Source organism: Patiria miniata, unplaced genomic scaffold (assembly GCF_015706575.1).
Source record: "Patiria miniata isolate m_02_andy unplaced genomic scaffold, ASM1570657v1 HiC_scaffold_3, whole genome shotgun sequence".
Taxonomy (NCBI): domain Eukaryota; kingdom Metazoa; phylum Echinodermata; class Asteroidea; order Valvatida; family Asterinidae; genus Patiria; species Patiria miniata.
In genome coordinates, this window is record NW_024037069.1 from 17,195,888 (window position 1) to 17,214,732 (window position 18,845).

The 18,845-nt window shown below is 44.0% G+C and overlaps 1 protein-coding gene across 7 annotated transcripts; it reads right to left on the reverse strand.

The window, feature by feature from the left end:
• Nucleotides 1-3,512: 3,512 nt before the first annotated feature.
• LOC119737455 (malonate--CoA ligase ACSF3, mitochondrial-like) lies at nt 3,513-13,953 on the reverse strand. 7 transcript variants are annotated; one of them, XM_038211831.1, is made up of 6 exons: nt 13,934-13,953; nt 8,042-8,991; nt 7,125-7,279; nt 6,439-6,584; nt 4,724-4,942; nt 3,513-4,108 (listed from the first exon to the last, which is right to left on the reverse strand). In XM_038211831.1, exons 2-6 carry the CDS (start codon nt 8,972-8,974, stop codon nt 3,705-3,707), a joined length of 1,857 nt encoding a protein of 618 aa, XP_038067759.1. In that variant the 5' UTR covers nt 8,975-8,991; nt 13,934-13,953; the 3' UTR covers nt 3,513-3,704. The 7 variants fall into 7 exon arrangements, with proteins under 7 accessions (XP_038067759.1, XP_038067756.1, XP_038067761.1 ...); XM_038211828.1 differs by lacking the exon at nt 13,934-13,953 and adding an exon at nt 13,502-13,532; XM_038211833.1 differs by lacking the exon at nt 13,934-13,953 and adding an exon at nt 11,907-11,931 and having other exon boundaries at nt 8,042-8,987.
• Nucleotides 13,954-18,845: the final 4,892 nt, after the last annotated feature.

Below are 18,845 nucleotides of genomic sequence, written 5' to 3' on the forward strand. Positions count from 1 at the left end.
ATACAATGTATACCAGTAAGTATGTGATCCATTTGAGGGAAGCATGTTTTCATTACCCAACCTGGATATGATTATTGTTGACATTAATCTGAAAAAACCTGGGCCAGTGTCTTATCACTATTGTTGCCTATATAATGAAATCTCTACCAGCTCAATAAATAACTATTATATCAAATAAGTGTTGCCTTTTTATTGTCAATTTCTTTTTAATTGTGGTTTTCGCAGCTCGACCCGTATTGGAATAATGACCCACATTGGAATAATGCATTGTATAGCAATTTGCAGCCGGTTTTGCAGCTGGACCAATATTGGAATAATGACCCATATTGGAATAATGCATTGTACAGCCATTTCCAACCGTTTTTGCAGCTCGACCCATATTGGAATAATGACCCATATTGGAATAATGCATTGTACAGCCATTTCCAACCGTTTTTGCAGCTCGACCCATGTTGGAATAACGACCCATATTCCAATAATACACTGTAATGTCATTTTAAGCTGTTTTTTGCAGCTCGACCCACATTGGAATATTGACCCATATTGGAATAATGCATTGTACAGCCATTTGCAGCCGTTTTTGCAGCTCGACCCATATTGGAATAATGACCCATATTGGAAAAATGCATTGTACAGCCATTTCCAACCGTTTTGCAGCTCGACCCATATTGGAATAATGACCCATATTGGAATAATGCATTGTACAGCCATTTGCAGCCGTTTTTGCAGCTCGACCCATATTGGAATATTGACCCATATTGGAATAATGCATTGTATAGACATTTCCAGCCATTTTCGCAGCGTGACCCATATTGGAATAATGACCCATATTCGAATAATACATTGTAATGTCATTCTAAGCCGGTTTTTGCAGCTCGACCCATATTAGAATAATGTCCCATATTGGAATAATGCATTGTACAGCCATTTCCAACCGTTTTTGCAGCTCGACCCGTATTGGAATAATGACCCATATTAGAATAATGCATTGTACAGCCATTTCCAGCCATTTTTGCAGCTCGACCCACATTGGTATATTGACCCATATTGGAATAATGCATTGTACAGCCATTTGCAGCCGTTTTTGCAGCTCGACCCATATTGGAATAATGACCCATATTGGAATTATGCATTGTATAGACATTTCCAGCCATTTTCGCAGCGTGACCCATATTGGAATAATGACCCATATTCGAATAATACATTGTAATGTCATTCTAAGCCGGTTTTTGCAGCTCGACCCATATTAGAATAATGTCCCATATTGGAATAATGCATTGTACAGCCATTTCCAACCGTTTTTGCAGCTCGACCCGTATTGGAATAATGACCCATATTGGAATAATGCATTGTACAGCCATTTCCAGCCATTTTTGCAGCTCGACCCACATTGGTATATTGACCCATATTGGAATAATGCATTGTACAGCCATTTGCAGCCGTTTTGCAGCTCGACCCATATTGGAATATTGACCCATATTGGAATAATGCATTGTACAGCCATTTGCAGCCGTTTTTGCATCTCGACCCATATTGGAATAATTACCCATATTGGAATAATACATTATTATGCCATTTGCAGCCGTTTTTGCAGCTCGACCCATATTTGAATATGGACCCATATTGGAATAATGCATTGTATAGCAATTTCCAGCCGTTTATGCAGCTCGACCCATATTGGGAATATTGACCCATATTGGAATAATGCATTGTATAGACATTTCCAGCCATTTTCGCAGCGTGACCCATATTGGAATAATGACCCATATTGGAATAATGTATTGTATAAACATTTCCAGCCGTTTTCGCAGCGTGACCCATATTGGAATAACGACCCATATTAGAATAATACATTGTAATGTCATTTTAAGCCGGTTTTTGCAGCTCGACCCATATTGGAATATCGACCCATATTGGAATAATGCATTGTACAGCCATTTGCAGCCGTTTTTGCAGCTCGACCCATGTTGGAATAATGTCCCATATTGGAATAATGCATTGTACAGCCATTTCCAACCGTTTTTGCAGCTCGACCCATATTGGAATAATGACCCATATTGGAATTATGCATTGTACAGCCATTTCCAGCCATTTTTGCAGCTCGACCCACATTGGTATATTGACCCATATTGGAATAATGCATTGTACAGCCATTTGCAGCCGTTTTTGCATCTCGACCCATATTGGAATATGGACCCATATTGGAATAATGCATTGTATAGCAATTTCCAGCCGTTTATGCAGCTCGACCCATATTGGGAATATTGACCCATATTGGAATAATGCATTGTATAGACATTTCCAGCCATTTTCGCAGCGTGACCCATATTGGAATAATGACCCATATTGGAATAATGTATTGTACAGCCATTTTCAACCGTTTTTGCAGTTCGACCCATATTAGAATAAGTACCTATATTGGAATAACGCACTGTATAGCGATTGACCCATATAGGAATACTGACCTATAATGGAATAATGCATTGTATTGCAATTAACAGCTGTTTTTGCAGCTCGACCCATGTTGGAATAGTGACTCATATTCGAATAGTGACCTATATTGGAATGATGTATTGTATTGCAATATCCAGCCGTTTTTGCAGCTTGCCCCATGGGAATAGTGACCCAAATTGATAAAAAAATGTATTGTATTGCAATATCCAGCCGTTTTTGCAGCCCGACCCATATTTGAATAGTGACCCAAATTGAAAAAAAAGTATTGTATTGCAATATCTAGCTGTTTTCGCAGTCAGACCCATATTTGAATAGTGACCCATAATGTAATGTATTGCAATATATAGCCGTTTTCGCAGCCTGACCCATATTTGAATAGTGACCCATATTGGAAAAAATGTATTGTATTGCAATATCTGGCCGTTTATCTGGCCGTTTTTGCAGCCCGATCCATAATGACCAATTATGACCCATTTTGGCAGCCCGATCCATAATGATGCGTAATACTAATAATACGTCAATCAAATAATGTGCGTAATACTAATAGATAATTTGACACATTATTTATTTATTTATTTATTCATTTATTTATTATCGGGCAAACAAGATATAACGGAATCTCCAGACAATTAAAAATATTTTAGAAATATATATTTATGGACATGTATGTATAAAAAGTCTCGATTGCACTCAATTGTTTTTAACTTTGGAGCAAACACTGGTACAAGCATGAGATTTTCCAAAATTTTGTCTGAAATCAGATTTGAATCTGAGAAAAAGACATTATTAGTATCTATTGATATGCACCATTCAGACATTTTATCAATTTTCAGACTTTATTTAAATTGACAATCTCAACCCTGCTAGTAGTATAAAAAGTACACTTGGAAATTATCACATTTAGGTGAATTTTGCATGTTATAAAGTTTTGATAAAAATGTGCATTACTACAAGGAGATATTTAGTAGAAGATACATGTAGTTTGTGTCTTAAGCAGTTCACGCCGGGATTATTTTGACAAGAACGAAATGCGACATGGGATTTTCACTCGACCTCAAGCCAGGCGGGTTGAAGCCATCACCCTCTGGCAGCACACTCATATTCCCTGCCTTGCTCACTGCGAGCGGGTCACTGACATCATGTTCATCTGTCATCCATTCCATCTGCCGCAAATCTTTTGCGTGTACACACGGCCTCCGGCGCAAACTAGTTAAATGTCATTTGTTGCAAAGCCACTTCTGACACCCCTTTCATTGCAGTTCAAAAACCTCTCTGAGCAGCTGTTTCTTGTTCACTTTGCCCATGGCATTGCGCGGCATGGCCTCAAGAACTCTCATCTCGGTCGGGATCGTGTAGGGCGCCATGCGGTCCCTGGCCCAGGCTCGCAGCTCCGGCAGCGTCAGTGATGACGATGACGATGACGATGACGTTGTTGTCGATTTTGCATTGCCTTGAAGTACCACCACTGCCGCCACGCACTGGCCCCACGTCACGTCTGGCACACCCACCACCGCACACTCAGAGATTCGGTCGTGGGCCAGTAAGTGGCGCTCTACGTCCAGCGCACTGATCTTGTAGCCTCCGCTTTTGATGATGTCTACAGACGTCCTGCCTAGGATCCAGTAAACACCATCTTGGTAGGATGCAGTGTCCCCTGAAAAAATTGTAAGAACCTTTAATTGCAATAACCCTAATCAAACTTGTTTTTTAATTATCGAGCTTTTTATTTAAAATTACTTGTGCAAAATTCAGGGTTTGTTTTTTTCCAAAATTTTAAACAACCCATGAATTACTGCATTCTGAGATTATATTAGTTTCTTGGCACTCGACTTAAAACCACACCAATTCAACACACTTTCTTGAGAACTGAACTGCAGAAAAATGACTGCAACCTGACTGGAGATTTGATAAAATGTTTGCAGTCACATTTGTTGTCACATTTTGAAGTCTAGTCTTCAGAACTAATCATAAGTAATCCGGTCTCAATGTCAAGACTAACTATTTAAAGGAACTGTGACAAAGCATTGGTTTGTTACTGTTCATTTCTTTTACAAATACATCAAACAGTCACAATGAGCTACAAATATACCTACGACGCGGCGCACTTATGACATGTTTTGTGAAATGGATCGCAGGACGCATCGCAGCTGCGACGCATCGCAGGGATACGACGCGTCACAGTGCTGCGATGCATCCTAAGTTACAATGAGTTTCATAAAATTGGGTGCAGGCCATATAGTGAAGGTACCCTCTTTTCTCAAAACCCTACCTGTTTTGAACCAGCCATCATCAGTCAAGGCTTCGGCAGTGTCATCCGGTCGGTTCCAGTATTCCTTGAAGCCGGCCGGTCCTCTGACCTGAAGCTCACCTTCTGTGACCTCTGACCCCACTGTGACCTTTGAGCCTTTGGAATTACCGCTGACACAGATATCACCGTTGCCAGTGACGATGCGCACATCAACAGTTGGAAATGGATTCCCAACTGCACCTATTTGGGGAAAAGTCACAGAATTCAACATTATTCTACTGCAGCTGTGTAGTTAAAGCAGGAATTAAACAGTTTGAAATTTCTGACTGCGCATGTTCAATTTGTCCTCCATCTAATGCAAACCAAAACCTCACCATCCCTTGAAACCTTTCTCATCGAGCAAAAAGTGAAATACACAGATATACTCTGTTGCACTGTCCTACACAATCATTCCATGTAGAGTCTTTTGTGCTCCCACTGTGGGCTTCAAGCACCTACATAAGTATGCACCTGATTCTGTGTGTTTTTCCTGGAATGTCATTCTGGGGTTTTCTAACAACCCTAACCCTGCCCCAGACATAATACAGTGCATCAGGTGTAAAAGTCTGATGCACTTTGATGCATTCAGCTATTCAACACCAGTGCATAAACGGCCGCTTCTGAGAGCTAGTCCCATGAAAAAATGCCACAGTTGTATCCTGCTGCAGTTGGTGACCACAGACTCTGAGGCAGTTTGGCCTTGAGACTTATGACCTGATAGATCTTGCTACACTGGGCAGGCTTGTCACTTAGACAAGTGTTGCATGTTGCTGCGTTTGGCAGGATTTCTAACCAAAATACCCTGGAGGGTTAGGGTTAATCAAATTAAGGGACCTGACTAGAAAGAAGTTGATAGACTTATGTGGGCTGTCTTTGCCAATGGCCAAGAAAAAAAATACATAAATAAAAAGTGTCCACAAAGCTTTTGCGATTGGTCATGCAACGCTATAAAGGCCGCATAGACAGGCAACACCCTAAAAACTTCAAAAATGGATTTGGTTGTTATACTTCTTTCCTCCCCAACGAAGCTTTTTATTCCCAATAGACAAATCCAGGCACGCGATCACTGTACACTCACAAGGCCCCCCTGCAATGGAGGATCCATTTTGAATGCTATTGTAGAAAGCAACTGCCCCATGACAGATCATCTGATCAATAGCTAGTACGATGCTTTCGCCATTGAAGGTGGGCCTCTGTGATAGATTTGATAGCGTGCTCAGATTAGATACTGGCCTACTTTCCAAGAACCTACCCAATGACAAAGCAGTGCGTATTATGTGGGTGTGTAGTTTTATGAGTTGACCCCTGCATCAGAGGTCGTGAAGACAACGATGTGCTGGCCATTAATCACACTTGATGTCAGACTCAGATACATTTGTACTCTGATTTCCTGATGCAGCCGTTCCCAACCCCTCACAAGCACAGTCAAGCCGGCACAGCATTAAAGGGTGCTATCAACATGATGAATCAAATTCAGTATTGGGAACGTCGGCACTCAGACCCAAGAAATTCTGAGCATACCTCACATGCTCCCATTAGCTTGAATGCAGCGCGTTTGAGGCAGGCTCGGAAATTCTCAGGTCCAAGTGCCAACGTTCCCAAGCCTTGATTTGATTCATCGTGTTGATATAGTGCCCTCAACCAGCCGCATTAGAGGAACAAAATGCAAATCCAGCCTTGGACCAAGACTAACTCACCTGGGATCCTGAGACCATGTACTGGGTTGGACATCACCATGCCTAATTCTGTCATCCCGTATCGTTCCAGTAATCGGTGACCCGTGATGGCCTCCCAGTGCTTGAGTACTGGCTGAGGCAGAGCTGATGACCCTGAAATCATCAATCTACAAGAAAATAATTCACAGAGTCTTTGAAATAATTATTGTCCCTGTGAAGGAGGAACCTCCGAGTTTCTCTGAAGACAGTAGAAAATTAACGTTTCAGCAACTGATACTAACTTTGATTCTAGTGAAGAGATTTCTGAAATTTGAAAGCTATCAAATGATTGAGAAAGGAACTCAAGGCTCAACCTTTTAAATTAAAGACCACCATGGTTAAACGGTTGTGGAGTTGGACTCGTGTGCTGTGGTACATTGGTTCAAACCCTGAATGGGGAACAAGGTTTTTATGTTCTTGGGCAAGATACTTTACTACACTTGCCTCTCACCACCCGAAAGTATCTGTGAGGGTATCTGTTTTGAGCTGCTGCATAAAACTGGTCTCATGGCCTGAGGAACATGGGTAATATAACTTCTGAAGCACTTGGAGACTTTGACAAAGAGCAATAAAACATGTAAAACAATTTAAGTTCATTTTTCATAGACAGGCTTCCTAAACAGAAAGACCAATGGACAAACAGACCAATGCCCTGAAAGTGTCCTCACCTAATTCGGTTTCTCATCTTGGCCTTGATGAAGGCCCTGACCTTTTGACCTTTGAACCTCGACTCGAAGCCGTCAATCAGCTTGACATACATGGTGGGGACGCCCATGAACAGGTTGATTCTGGGCTCAGAGTCATCAAGGAGCCTGTCCCATACCTAAATGAATTAAAAACCAAAACAAAATCTTACCTTAAGTTTTTATTACATTTTTCAACAACATCTTCAGCTGTACACATCCACCTGAGCCGAAACTCAATGCTCGTACAATGTAAGTGACATCATGACGACAAATTGAAATTTTTGGGGAGATAATTTTACATTTTATGTTTAAATATTCTTTCCAAATATTACGCAAACAAAAACGAGCTAAGCTAAATAAGCACACTAACATTGATTTTGCACTTATTACGAACAGATATCTTGATCTTTAACCAGTTCACGCCGAAGGCCGTGCATACACGCACAACTTTTGCGGTTTTTAAAACGGATGACAGATAAACACGCAGGGAGTGAGGCCAGACAAATCTGTAAGCGACCCACTCACAGCGAGCGAGGCTGGAAAAATACGAGTGTGCTGCCTGAGGGTGATGGCTTCAATGCCTGGCTTGAGGTTGAGTGAAAAGTAATCCCACACCTCGTTCCATTCTTGTCAAAACAATCCCGGTGTGAACTGGTTAAGTATACATATGTAAATGTACATGGAAATAATTAAAATCCTTGACAAGTATTGTGCTGTTCAGAAACAGACATACAGCTACCTACATTGTATGTTTCTTTTTTTTTTTCACTGCCCTCCAAAAGAAATATACCAAAAAATAAACTAATCAATACTGCAGATTGTCAGATTTCTGCTAATTTGATTGGTTTGCACTCCCCTCCTAAAATGTGCAATATCAGACTTTAAAAACATGTCCTCACCCTGTCCACATCAAACTGTGGCATCATGACACACGTCGCCCCACACCACAGCGGGCACGCCAAGGCATTGACCACTCCGTGGCCGTGATGCAGAGGCAGCACATGGAGAATGACATCTTGTGCTGTCCAGCACCAGGCCTTTAGTATCATAGAGATCTGGGCTTGCAAGGCGGCAAATGTCTTCACCACACCCTTCGGTGGCCCCGTCGTTCCACTGGTGTATAAAATCATCGCCTTGCGATTCTTCCAATGTATTTGACTCCATTTCTGAGTCAGAGTTGACTTGTCAATCAACTGAGAATCATTCCAACTACAGTTGGATGCCGTCACAATGTCCGGCACTGCGACCGGTGCATTGTTATTGTGTTGAGAAAGTACGTGTAGTTCATTTGAAGTTCTGCTTCGTCTTGTGACGAGGGCCTCTTCATTTAAGATCAACACTCTGAGATTGTTTTTCTCCGCGAGGCCGTGGGCCCTGTCAGCAAATTCTCTGGTTGCTATGACTACTGAGCTTTGGGAATCACTGACGATGTAGTCCAACTCGGATTGCGGATGGACTTTGCAGAGGGGGACCACCGTGCATCCACTCATCCATGCCGCGAACTGGGAGATGATAAATGAGATGTTGTTGGGGCAGAGTACGGCGATGCGCTCCCCGTTCAACACCACTCCCGAGCCCTTCTTCTCCGCGGTCGCGTCTGGCGGTGTGATGGCCAGAATCCACTGAGCGAGGGCGGTGCTGAACCCAATCAGTTCCTCATATGTGTGTCTACCAAGACAGTCTACGACAGCTGTCTGGTCCGCATAGCCTTGCTTGATGACATTCAGGAAGACAGGTCTGACTGCGCTGGAGGAACTCTTGCATTTGCTGAGACGAAGAACAAAACCTCGCTGGAGAATTCTTAATATGCAATTGGACCTGACCAGCAGCATGGTGATAAAAACTCTGTCTGGAAAAAAAACACAAAATTTTCACAAGATTTGTCATGACATCATGCTTCCTAGAATACGGTGACCTCCATTATCTTTTGGATATTACAGAGGTACATGTGGTCCAGTACTACGTGAATTCAAAATGGCAGCCACAAACAAGGCGTTTGTGACAAGGACAGGGCTCGATTTACCCGGGTGCACACATGCACCAGTGCATGTAGGTTTTTGCTTGTGCACGTAGCTTTTTTACTGAGCATGCACGATGTGCATGTAACTTTTTTAGCCACCAAAAATACTCATTTCATGCATATCTCTCTCTCTCTCTCTCTTCCGGTGAAGTACACTCCACCATCTGGTGTATTACGTACTGCGGTTGTTGTGTGCATGCAAGGTGAGTGCAGGTGATCAGCTTAAACATAAGGTGCGGCTAAAAACAACTCAGGCTGACTTAGCGGAGCTGGACTGACTGCACACCCTGCTTGAAGCTTGCAAGCGATGTGCAGTTGACGAGATCTTGTGGAAGGGTGTTCCAAATTCTGATGCTATCCGGAAAGAATGACTACCGATGTACCCCAATCCTGGTGAATGGTACTAGGTATCTGAGGGAGTGACCTCTCAGAGCAACTGTTGGTGTCAGGTAGGTATGTGGGACATCAACCAGGTTGTTGACAATTCGGAACATCATCACTGCCTTGGCCTGTGCACGCCGTTCTTGAAGGGTGGGCCACTGGAGCTGATTGATCATGGCAGTGACACTGCTGGTGGTCCTGTAGTCCCCAAACACGAAGCGTGCATAACGCCGTTGCACCATCTCCAGCTTATGGATGTTGCTTGCTGTCAGGGGGTCCCATATGATGCAAGAGTATTCAACTATAGGGCGTACTAAGGTCTTGTAGCACAGCTCCTTTGTTTTTCTAGGACACTGATGGATATTACGTTGCAAGAAAGCCCTGGTAGAAATTTGTTGATATTGATGTGATGGTTCCAGTTCAGGTTTTTGTGGATGTTGACGCTGAGGTATTTTGCAGAGTCAACCTCTTCTAGTACATGGTTATGAATGATGTACGGCTGTTTGATGAGTTTCCTTTTGTTGGTTATATGGATGACCTGACACTTCTGTGGATGGAACTCCATCTGCCAATCCTTCTCCCATTGCTGAAGGTGGTCCAAGTCCTGCTACAATAAACTTGCATCTTCCTCTGTCTTGATGGTGCGATACAGGACACAGTCGTCCGCAAATAATCTGGCTGTTGTGCCCACTGAAGTGCAGTCAGGAAGATCGTTTATGAAAAGCAGGAACAGCAGTGGGCCCAGAACACTCCCTTGAGGAACCCCTGATAGGACTGGTGCAGATTTGGCTGTAGTTCCATCCAGGATGACTTGTTGAGTGCGGTTCTCTAGGAATGCGCTTACCCATATGTTGGCATTACCATCAATACCGTAATAGTTGAGCTTATGAAGTAACCTTTGATGTGGCACCTTATCAAAGGCCTTTGAGAAGTCTAATAGTATGACATCTACTTGGCCTTTGCAATCTACAGTGTTGGCAAGATCTTGTAGGGTGAGCAACAATTGGGTATCACAGAAGCGGTGTTTTCTGAAGCCGAACTGTGCATCGGTGAGGATGTTATTCTTGTCGAGATGATTCAGGATTTGGCTACACAACACATGCTCGAGCATCTTGCAGATGACGGAGGTCAGTGATATTGGTCTATAATTTACAGCCTTATTTCGTTCCCCTTTTTTAAAGACGGGAACGACGTTCGCTTCCTTCTATTCTTGTGGTAAGATGCCTTGGTTGATGGAGGCTTGGTAGAAAAAGGCAAGTACTAGAGCTAGTTTGTTTGATAACTCCTTCAATAGCCTGGGAGGAATACCGTCTGGGCCTGATGCCTTGTGGATGTTTAGGCCATTGAGCAACTTTCTAACACCATCAATTGACACCGTGATAGAGTCCATAGATGGAAATGGGCAAGGACCTTTATCCTTGATGGTTGACTTATCCTCATTTTTGTTGAAGACTGATGAGAATTGATCATTGAGTCTGTTTGCTTTGGTCGCACTGTCCGTGTATGTTACTCCATTTCTCGCCTTCAGTGGGGAAACACCAGAGTTATCACATTTCTTGCTGTTGATGAACCCCCAAAATCTCTTGGGGTTTGTTGTTGACTCAGGGGAAATAATGTTGTTGATGTACTCACTATAGGCATGTTTACAGGCTGATCTTGTCGTCTTCTTCAGTTGGTGATAACGCTGAAAATCTCTGGCTTTCTGTGTTTTCTTGGCCTTGGTGAAGCTACGCTTTTTACGTCTTGTCAAACGCTTTACTTTCCTTTTGATCCATGGTTGGTTTAACCTGGTGGATGACATCTTGGAGGGCACACCATTGTCGAGGATCTTCAATAATGATGACGTCGACAGCCCTGTCCGCACTGGACTTTTTTTGGTCAAACTAACCGAGACTATGGGTACTTTTCCCATTTTAAATCCAGTGCGGACAGCCTAGGACGTTTTCCTCTCGGTTACTTTTCCTGAGTCCAGCGGTTACTTTTACTGGCCAACTGCTGCCCAGGAAAACTTCCCACGCGCCCAGGAAAACTGACCAGGTCACTTTTCCCGAGACGATAAGTCATGCAGTGCGGACAGTGCGAGTCGGTAAAAGCGGCTCAGGAAAGCGTACATCCGGCCCGAGCGCCCTGTTATGCATACAGAGACCGCACGAACCTGCACGTGCAGTGGCCGAACATTTTGTAGAAACACGCTGCGGTGTATCATCAAGTCCGAGCGGTAAAATCTCGTTAAAATATATATTTCAACGGACAAATACATACACAGAGAAGAGAGATCACGTTCTGAGAATCAATTGCGGAAATTCTCTTTCTCCACCGATGTATGTTATTTTCTACGATCCAAATTCGTCCTGATACGCTACTGTAGTCATGCACGGAACATCATGGTCCGGTACCGTACGTAGGCCGTAGTCACTGGTTCCTGGCCCACATCATAGCTTCGATTCAGTAAGCATGCGATGGGAACCAACGAATACTGATGGCACTGCTGCCGCACGGAACATCGTACAGCGGCATGGCTTCGACGACGTGCATCACAAATGCGTCAGAATCATGCCTTTTCGTCAAGATTTAGCGTGTCAAGATGAAATAATATCGTGTAAACGATTATGTTATGCATGCAAATGGCGTGTGTAATATTACTGTGCATATCAGCGGCTGAAAATGTGATCGGCAATTTGTTTTCTGTGTACGGTGAGTCATTATACTGACACTGTGACAGCTCGGTTACTTCTCCCACGCGGTCTGGGTAAATTTTCCCGTGTCGAAAGTCCAAGTGCGGACAGCGGTCACATTTGACCACTTCTCATTTTACCATCGTCTCGGTAAAATCTTCCAAAAAAAAAAAAGCCCAGTGCGGACACGGCTTAATTAATGTCTGCCCACATCTGGGGAACCGGGCTGTTGACATTGTACTTGCTCACAAACTCACGCTGGAAATTGTGACACTCCTCCTTCATGCCATCAACACTGGCCTTATTCCACAGATGGATTTTTCGCCTCACTGGAATGTTCCTCTTTGGTGTAACGCTAGATTCTGTGTATACAATGTCATGATCGCCGAGACCTGGCAGAGGAGCACATTTATTAACCGAGGAGGGGCGGTTGGTAAGAAAGACATCCAGTGTCTCATGATGATCTCCTCTAGTTGAAAATGTGACCATTTGCTGTAATCCCCCTAGTTTTGGATGAACTCAAGAAATCTCTCATTCAGTCGGCAAGAATATTGGTTGCGATCAACAGCCAGCAGATCCCAGTTGATATCCGGAAGATTAACATCTCCACCAATCCAGAGCACCGCATTTTTGAATTTGCGGGCAAGTTCTTCAACACAGGAGCACAATGCATTCAGATATTGGGCATCACTGCTGGGGGGACGATACATGCCACCTATAATGAAGGTCTTATCTTTTGCCATGGTGAACTTAGCAAAGATACATTCGGCATCCACATCAACTTCAACACGATCATAGACAAGGTCTTTTCTGATGGCAAGAAGGACTCCACCACGTACTGCGGTCCTTCCGAATGACATCAAAATTAGGTGGAAAGATTTCCAATGAGTGTATACTACTGTTCAGCCAGGTTTCAGTACCGATGATGATGGTTGGATCAGAAGAATCAATTAAATTGATTATGTCTTCCTTTTTGTTCTTTGCACTTTTGAAATTGACAGTTAACACTTTCATGTTCACAGGTTTTTTGTGTAGATTTGGGTATTGGTGATGAGCATGACAGTGGTGGTCCTGGACTTGCGATAGGGGTGGGGTTATAACTCGCAGTTGAATTACTACTGTCACTAGCATCTAGATGAGAAAACGAATTGGTGGTATCTACAGTGAATGACTCGAATAGGCTGGAAGAAAAATTGGGCATGCCACAGTTTACACAGTGCCATGAGACATTGTTGAGTGTCATATACACTGGGGTGGACATATGCATGCAGTCGGCGTGGTACCATTGTTGACAGTCATCACAAGCAACCCCTCGTTGCTTCCATGTTACTGCACGACTACATATCTGGCATGGGTACTTGCAGGTCCGCGGACCTGGGTTCAGCTCGACGTCTGGGGCATTAACCAAGAGCAGTAAGCTTAGGTACAGAAGAGTGTGGGTTTTCTTCTCTCTGAAACTAGCAGAAGCAGTGTTGAGCTTTCTTGAAAAGGCTGCAACAATTATCTCATCATTGACATTAAGACGGTCATGAGGTGTAACAACAGAAGAACAGACTATGCAGAGGTGTTCAACGAAATGTTCCTGCTGATGTTTGTAGATGAAGTTGATGAATATTATGCCCAGTAATACATAGAAAGCATTTCTAGCCATGGCTAACATATTTGCCACTGATGAAGCAGGCAATGCATAGAAAGAAAAAAAAGGAATCTCTCACCAATGTCACTGCAGTCTTCTTACGTCTGGGGTCTAGACACAGTCTATGCTGAGGTGTTAAATTCTGTAATCAGGCACCAGACTAATCTAGGCGTGGCAGGATGGGTGACAAAAAAAAGATCCTTAGAATGTCTCCAAAAAGAATCCAAGTCTGGAAAAGACAACCCAGATATGAATAAGATATATTTACCAGTGAGTGAGATTAAGAATAAAGTTTGTTGAATACTTGACCAGATAGTGTACAAACGTGTTATTTCTTTTATAAATCCATAAATTATTCCTCGCAGCAGATTCAGAGTACGAACGCCGTCATGACTGTAGCGCTAGCACTATTTTTAGAATAGGAAAAGCCCTAGTATATATACGCGAGCAAGTGACGTCATTGTGGCTCTTCGCAATTGAATCAACTAGTACAGTGCCCGTCTAAAATGTGCATGTTCGGGAAACGCAAATTGCTTTGCCGCTGGTATAGGTTGCATACTTGCATAGCCCTGGTGGACTCCCTTTCCTCCCTACGTTACGGAGGGACTGCAATGAAGACTGCGTCCAACCTGGGCCCAATTTCATAGCACTGCTTAACAGTAAGCAGAAAAGTTGTGCTTACTATAGCAGAAAATCATGCTGCTGCTTAAGCACTATTTCATGCCATGATTGTGCTTACAGTTGCGCGCGCATGGAGATTTCTATTGTTACGTCACTGATTTAAGCAAAGTTTTCGGCTGAGGTTAAGCCTGCTTTTGCTGTGCTTACTGCTTAACGGTCCCTATGAAATAGATGGAGGCTCGGTAAGCACAAAGTCGGCTGTTAAGCAGCGCTATGAAATTGGGCCATGGGCTACATACTTGCAGAGTTTTGGAGAACTGTTCGTGCAAACAACGCACGCGATTCAATTGTGTTGTTTTCACAGGTTGAACGCACACTTACCTCAAAGTTTGTGCCAAGTTTGAAGTTAGACCACCTACAATGGTCGCTCAGTCGACTGCAAAAATAATGTGCCCGTGTACATACGAAAACATGGTATGCAGTGCTATTCACCCATACTGGACAATGTATCGCCCTACAATGAACGTGCGCGTGCCCGTCCTTTTTGCATTGTTTGCGTCATATTGAGCACGCGCGCTTTAGCTTAAACATGATGTAAACAATTGAAAATAACGGCAGTGCGTGGTGTTATGTTCTAAGCTGCCACGTTTGCCTCCGAAAATACTGCTTTTTTGCAGCCTTTTCGAGAACCGCTCATCCAAACCGCTTCAAACTTGGCACTGCACATTCTGTGGCCCCGAGCAATACACCCGCCGATTTTCAACTTCATACGGTGCCCGGTTCTGGAGATAATTGACGGACAGACAGAGATGACAATGGTATCGCCCTACAATGCACGTGCGCGTGCCCGTCCTTTTTGCATTGTTTGCGTCATATTAAGCACGCGCGCTCTTGTCCAAACATGACGTAAACAATGAAAAGAACATCAGTACAGTGCGCGGAGTTCTAGGCTATTCTGGCGCATTTGCCTTCAGAAAATACTGCTTTTTTGCACGCGCACGTGCATTGCATGTAGGGCGATACCATTGTCAAGTATGCGTGAATAGCACTGCGTACCTTATTATGTTTCCGTACGTGATGACTGCACGGGCACATGCATTTTGCAGTCGATTGAACCACTATTGCAGGCGGTGGATTGAGCAACCTTACTCACGTAGGTGAGTAGCTGCACGGGCGTATTGGTGAATATCAGTGCCGGGGATGGCCTGGCGACATGTACAAAGTGCGCTCAAACTATGAGTGTGACGACATTTTGTGAGTTTAACTTGCGAGTGTGCGTTCACACCATTGAATAATGTGCGTTGTTTGCACGAGCTGCAGTTCTCAACTGCCCCTTCCAAACACGCACATTTTCGACTGGCCCTGCACTAGTAGATACTACAATTCAAGGAATCTCTGTCTGTCTGTCTGTCTGTCCGTCGTGCTGTCTGTCCGCCGATTATCTCCAGAACCGGACACCGTATGGAGTTGAAAATCGGCGGGTGTGTTGCTCGGGACAACCGAATGTGCAGTGTCAAGTTTGAAGCGGTTTGGACCAGCGGTTCTCGAAAAAGCTGCAAAAAAAGCAGTATTTTCTGAGGCAAACGCACCAGAATATAGCCTAGAACTCGGCGCGCACTGCTGTTCTTTTCAATTGTTTACGTCATGTTAAAGCAAGAGCGCGCGTGCTCAATATGACGCAAACAATGCAAAAAGGACGGGCACGCGCACGTGCATTGTAGGGCGATACCATTGTCCAGTATGGGTGAATAGCACTGCGTACCAAATGTTTCCGTACGTGATGACTGCACGGGCACATGCATTTTGCAGTCGATTGAACCACTATTGTAGGCGGGGGATTGAGCAACCTTACTCACGTAGGTGAGTAGCTGCACGGGCGTATTGGTGAATATCAGTGCCGGGGATGGCCTGGCGACATGTACAAAGTGCGCTCAAACTATGAGTGTGAGTTTAACCTGTGAAAACAACACAATTGAATCGTGTGCGTTGTTTGCATGATATGAACATTTTGAAATTGCCCCTAACGAACAGGTGCATTTTTTTGACGGGCCCTGCAAAAATGACGGGCACAATTGTAGGGCGATAGCACTGCACACCATGTCTTCGTACGTACATATACGTGAGTGGCATGCACGGGCACATGCATTTTGTACTCAACTGAGCAACCATCACTGCACTGTATGTGCCGGGGGAGGGGGGTGACGACATTTTGTGAGTTTAACTTGCGAGTGTGCGTTCACACCATTGAATAATGTTCGTTGTTTGCACGAGCTGCAGTTCTCAACTGCCCCTTCCGAACACGCACATTTTTGACTGGCCCTGCACTGGCCCTGCCCCGGGCACATGCATTTTGTAGTCAACTGAGCAACCATCACTGCACTGTATGTAGGCGGTCGACTGAGCAACTCTAATACAATATGGTATCGCCCTACAACTACGCCCTACAGTTGTTGGGCGGTACCATATTGTCCAGTAGGGTTAAATATCAGTGCCAGGGGGGTGACGACATTTTGTGCGTTTTAACTTGCGAGTGTGCGTTCACACCATTGAATAATGTACGTTGTTACACGAGCTGCAGTTCTCAACTGCCCCTTCCGAACACACACATTTTCGACTGGCCCTGCACTAGTTGAATCAATTGTGGGTACCCCTCCAGGCAATGTTATTTGTAGACTTGGCATGGTCAGTCTGTGTGCACAGAGCACACGCATGGGGTCGAATATGTACGTAGCGTCCCCGCTACGACGGCATGCGGTACGTCGTACCCACTGATCTCTATATAAACACTGGATAGCGGATATGCATACAACATTCACACAGTAGACTTTGCATATTGACCAATTCGCCCCCGGTCTCACGAAGGTGGCCGCGTATAACACGAACGTTCTACGCGTAAATACGCGCGCGTTGTATCAACAGTTGACGCGCATTTTGGTCACGTACACATATTATGATGTTCTAAAAGGGACACATTTCCGTAGTGATTATTTCAAAACGCCGAAAAAGTTATTTTTTGCGGCATTTTAGTAACCACGACGTTAGAAAAATTGTAGTTAACCTTGGTCAGTGGTGGTGGTCAAAATATAAGTCAAGTGAACCGCGACGTTACAAAAGAAATCATGCCGTCTATAAAAACGGCAACTTGTCCTTTGTAGATCACCAGCCGGTCTCACCAATATGGCGTCAAATTCGTACATTGTGCGGCTCTTTATTAGCTATCCAGTCTTTATATAGAGATCAGTGGTCGTACCCCGGCCCCCGGCCCCGGTGCGCGCGGCACAGAGCTGGGCAGTCGCGCGCGGTCGACGCGATTAAAACCACTCGTCACCAAAGACTTGATTTCAAGTCTATGTTATTGGTCGCGCACGTGTGCATGCTAGGCATAGGCGCTAGCGCTAGCTGTCAAACTGGTGAATGTAATCATGGAGGATATGAGTGACTGGTCGCTGACATTTCGTTTAATTTTGCCACAATGCCTAAAAAAAAACGAAACACAGTGCAAAAAAAGCACACATTGCTTTCTTTCTGGAATACTACAACGTCACAACTGAAAAGAAAGATTTGTCCATTGATTGTGACAACGTAAGCGTTGGACGGGCTGATGATACTGACAGCGTTCGTCGCCAAGGGGATGAACTTTCGCCTCGCGCTGAGCCAGAGCCTGTTGGTGAAACTCAGGCAAATGTAGATCGCGTTGAACTTCAAACTTCTTGTACTTGTACTGCTTCGGACGCAACGGTGGTGGGTGGGCGTGGTGGGAAGAAACCCCAAAAAGTGTACAAGTTTCAAGAGAATTGGCGAGAAGGTAACTTTTGGCTTGAGCATGATAGAGTAAAAAAGGCTATGTACTGTACTGTCTGTCGAAAGTTCGACAAATCTAAGAAAAAAAATGCCTTCAGAGAAGCAGACGGGTGTAAGTCAATGAGGTTCAGCAATGTCGAGGCTCACAGAAATAATGACCTGCATAAAGCGGCACTAAAGGTCCATGGCGTTTCAAAATTGGATACGAAAGACAAGCCACTTGAAAAAAATTTGACACGGCTTAACGAACAAGAAGTGAATAGAATGAAAAAGTACTTCACGACCAGCTTCTATAATATTGCTCAGAAATGTAGACCATTCATTGATTTTCCCGGGATGATGGAGCTGCAGCTCTGCTGCATAATTTCGCATGCAAGGAAGTTGCTGAGCAGTATCAGTCCTATCGAACTGATAAAAATGCAAGGAATTTGTTGATTTTCAAGCAGCTGATATCTTGGAAAGACAAGTCGTTAATCAGCTTGATGATGACAGTTTCATTTCCATATTAGCCGACGGGAGCACAGATAGGTCTAACACAGAGCAGGAGATTATTTACGTCACTGTGTTGC

Coding starts and splice junctions, on each gene's coding strand:
- LOC119737455 (XM_038211827.1), bottom strand. CDS start 11,344: ATGTCATCCACCAGGTTAAACCAACCATGGATCAAAAGGAAAGTAAAG. Junction 6,585..7,124: donor AAGATGAGAAACCGAATTAG/GTGAGGACACTT, acceptor ATTTTCTTGTAG/ATTGATGATTTCAGGGTCAT. Junction 4,109..4,723: donor TGATGGCTGGTTCAAAACAG/GTAGGGTTTTGA, acceptor CAATTTTTTCAG/GGGACACTGCATCCTACCAA.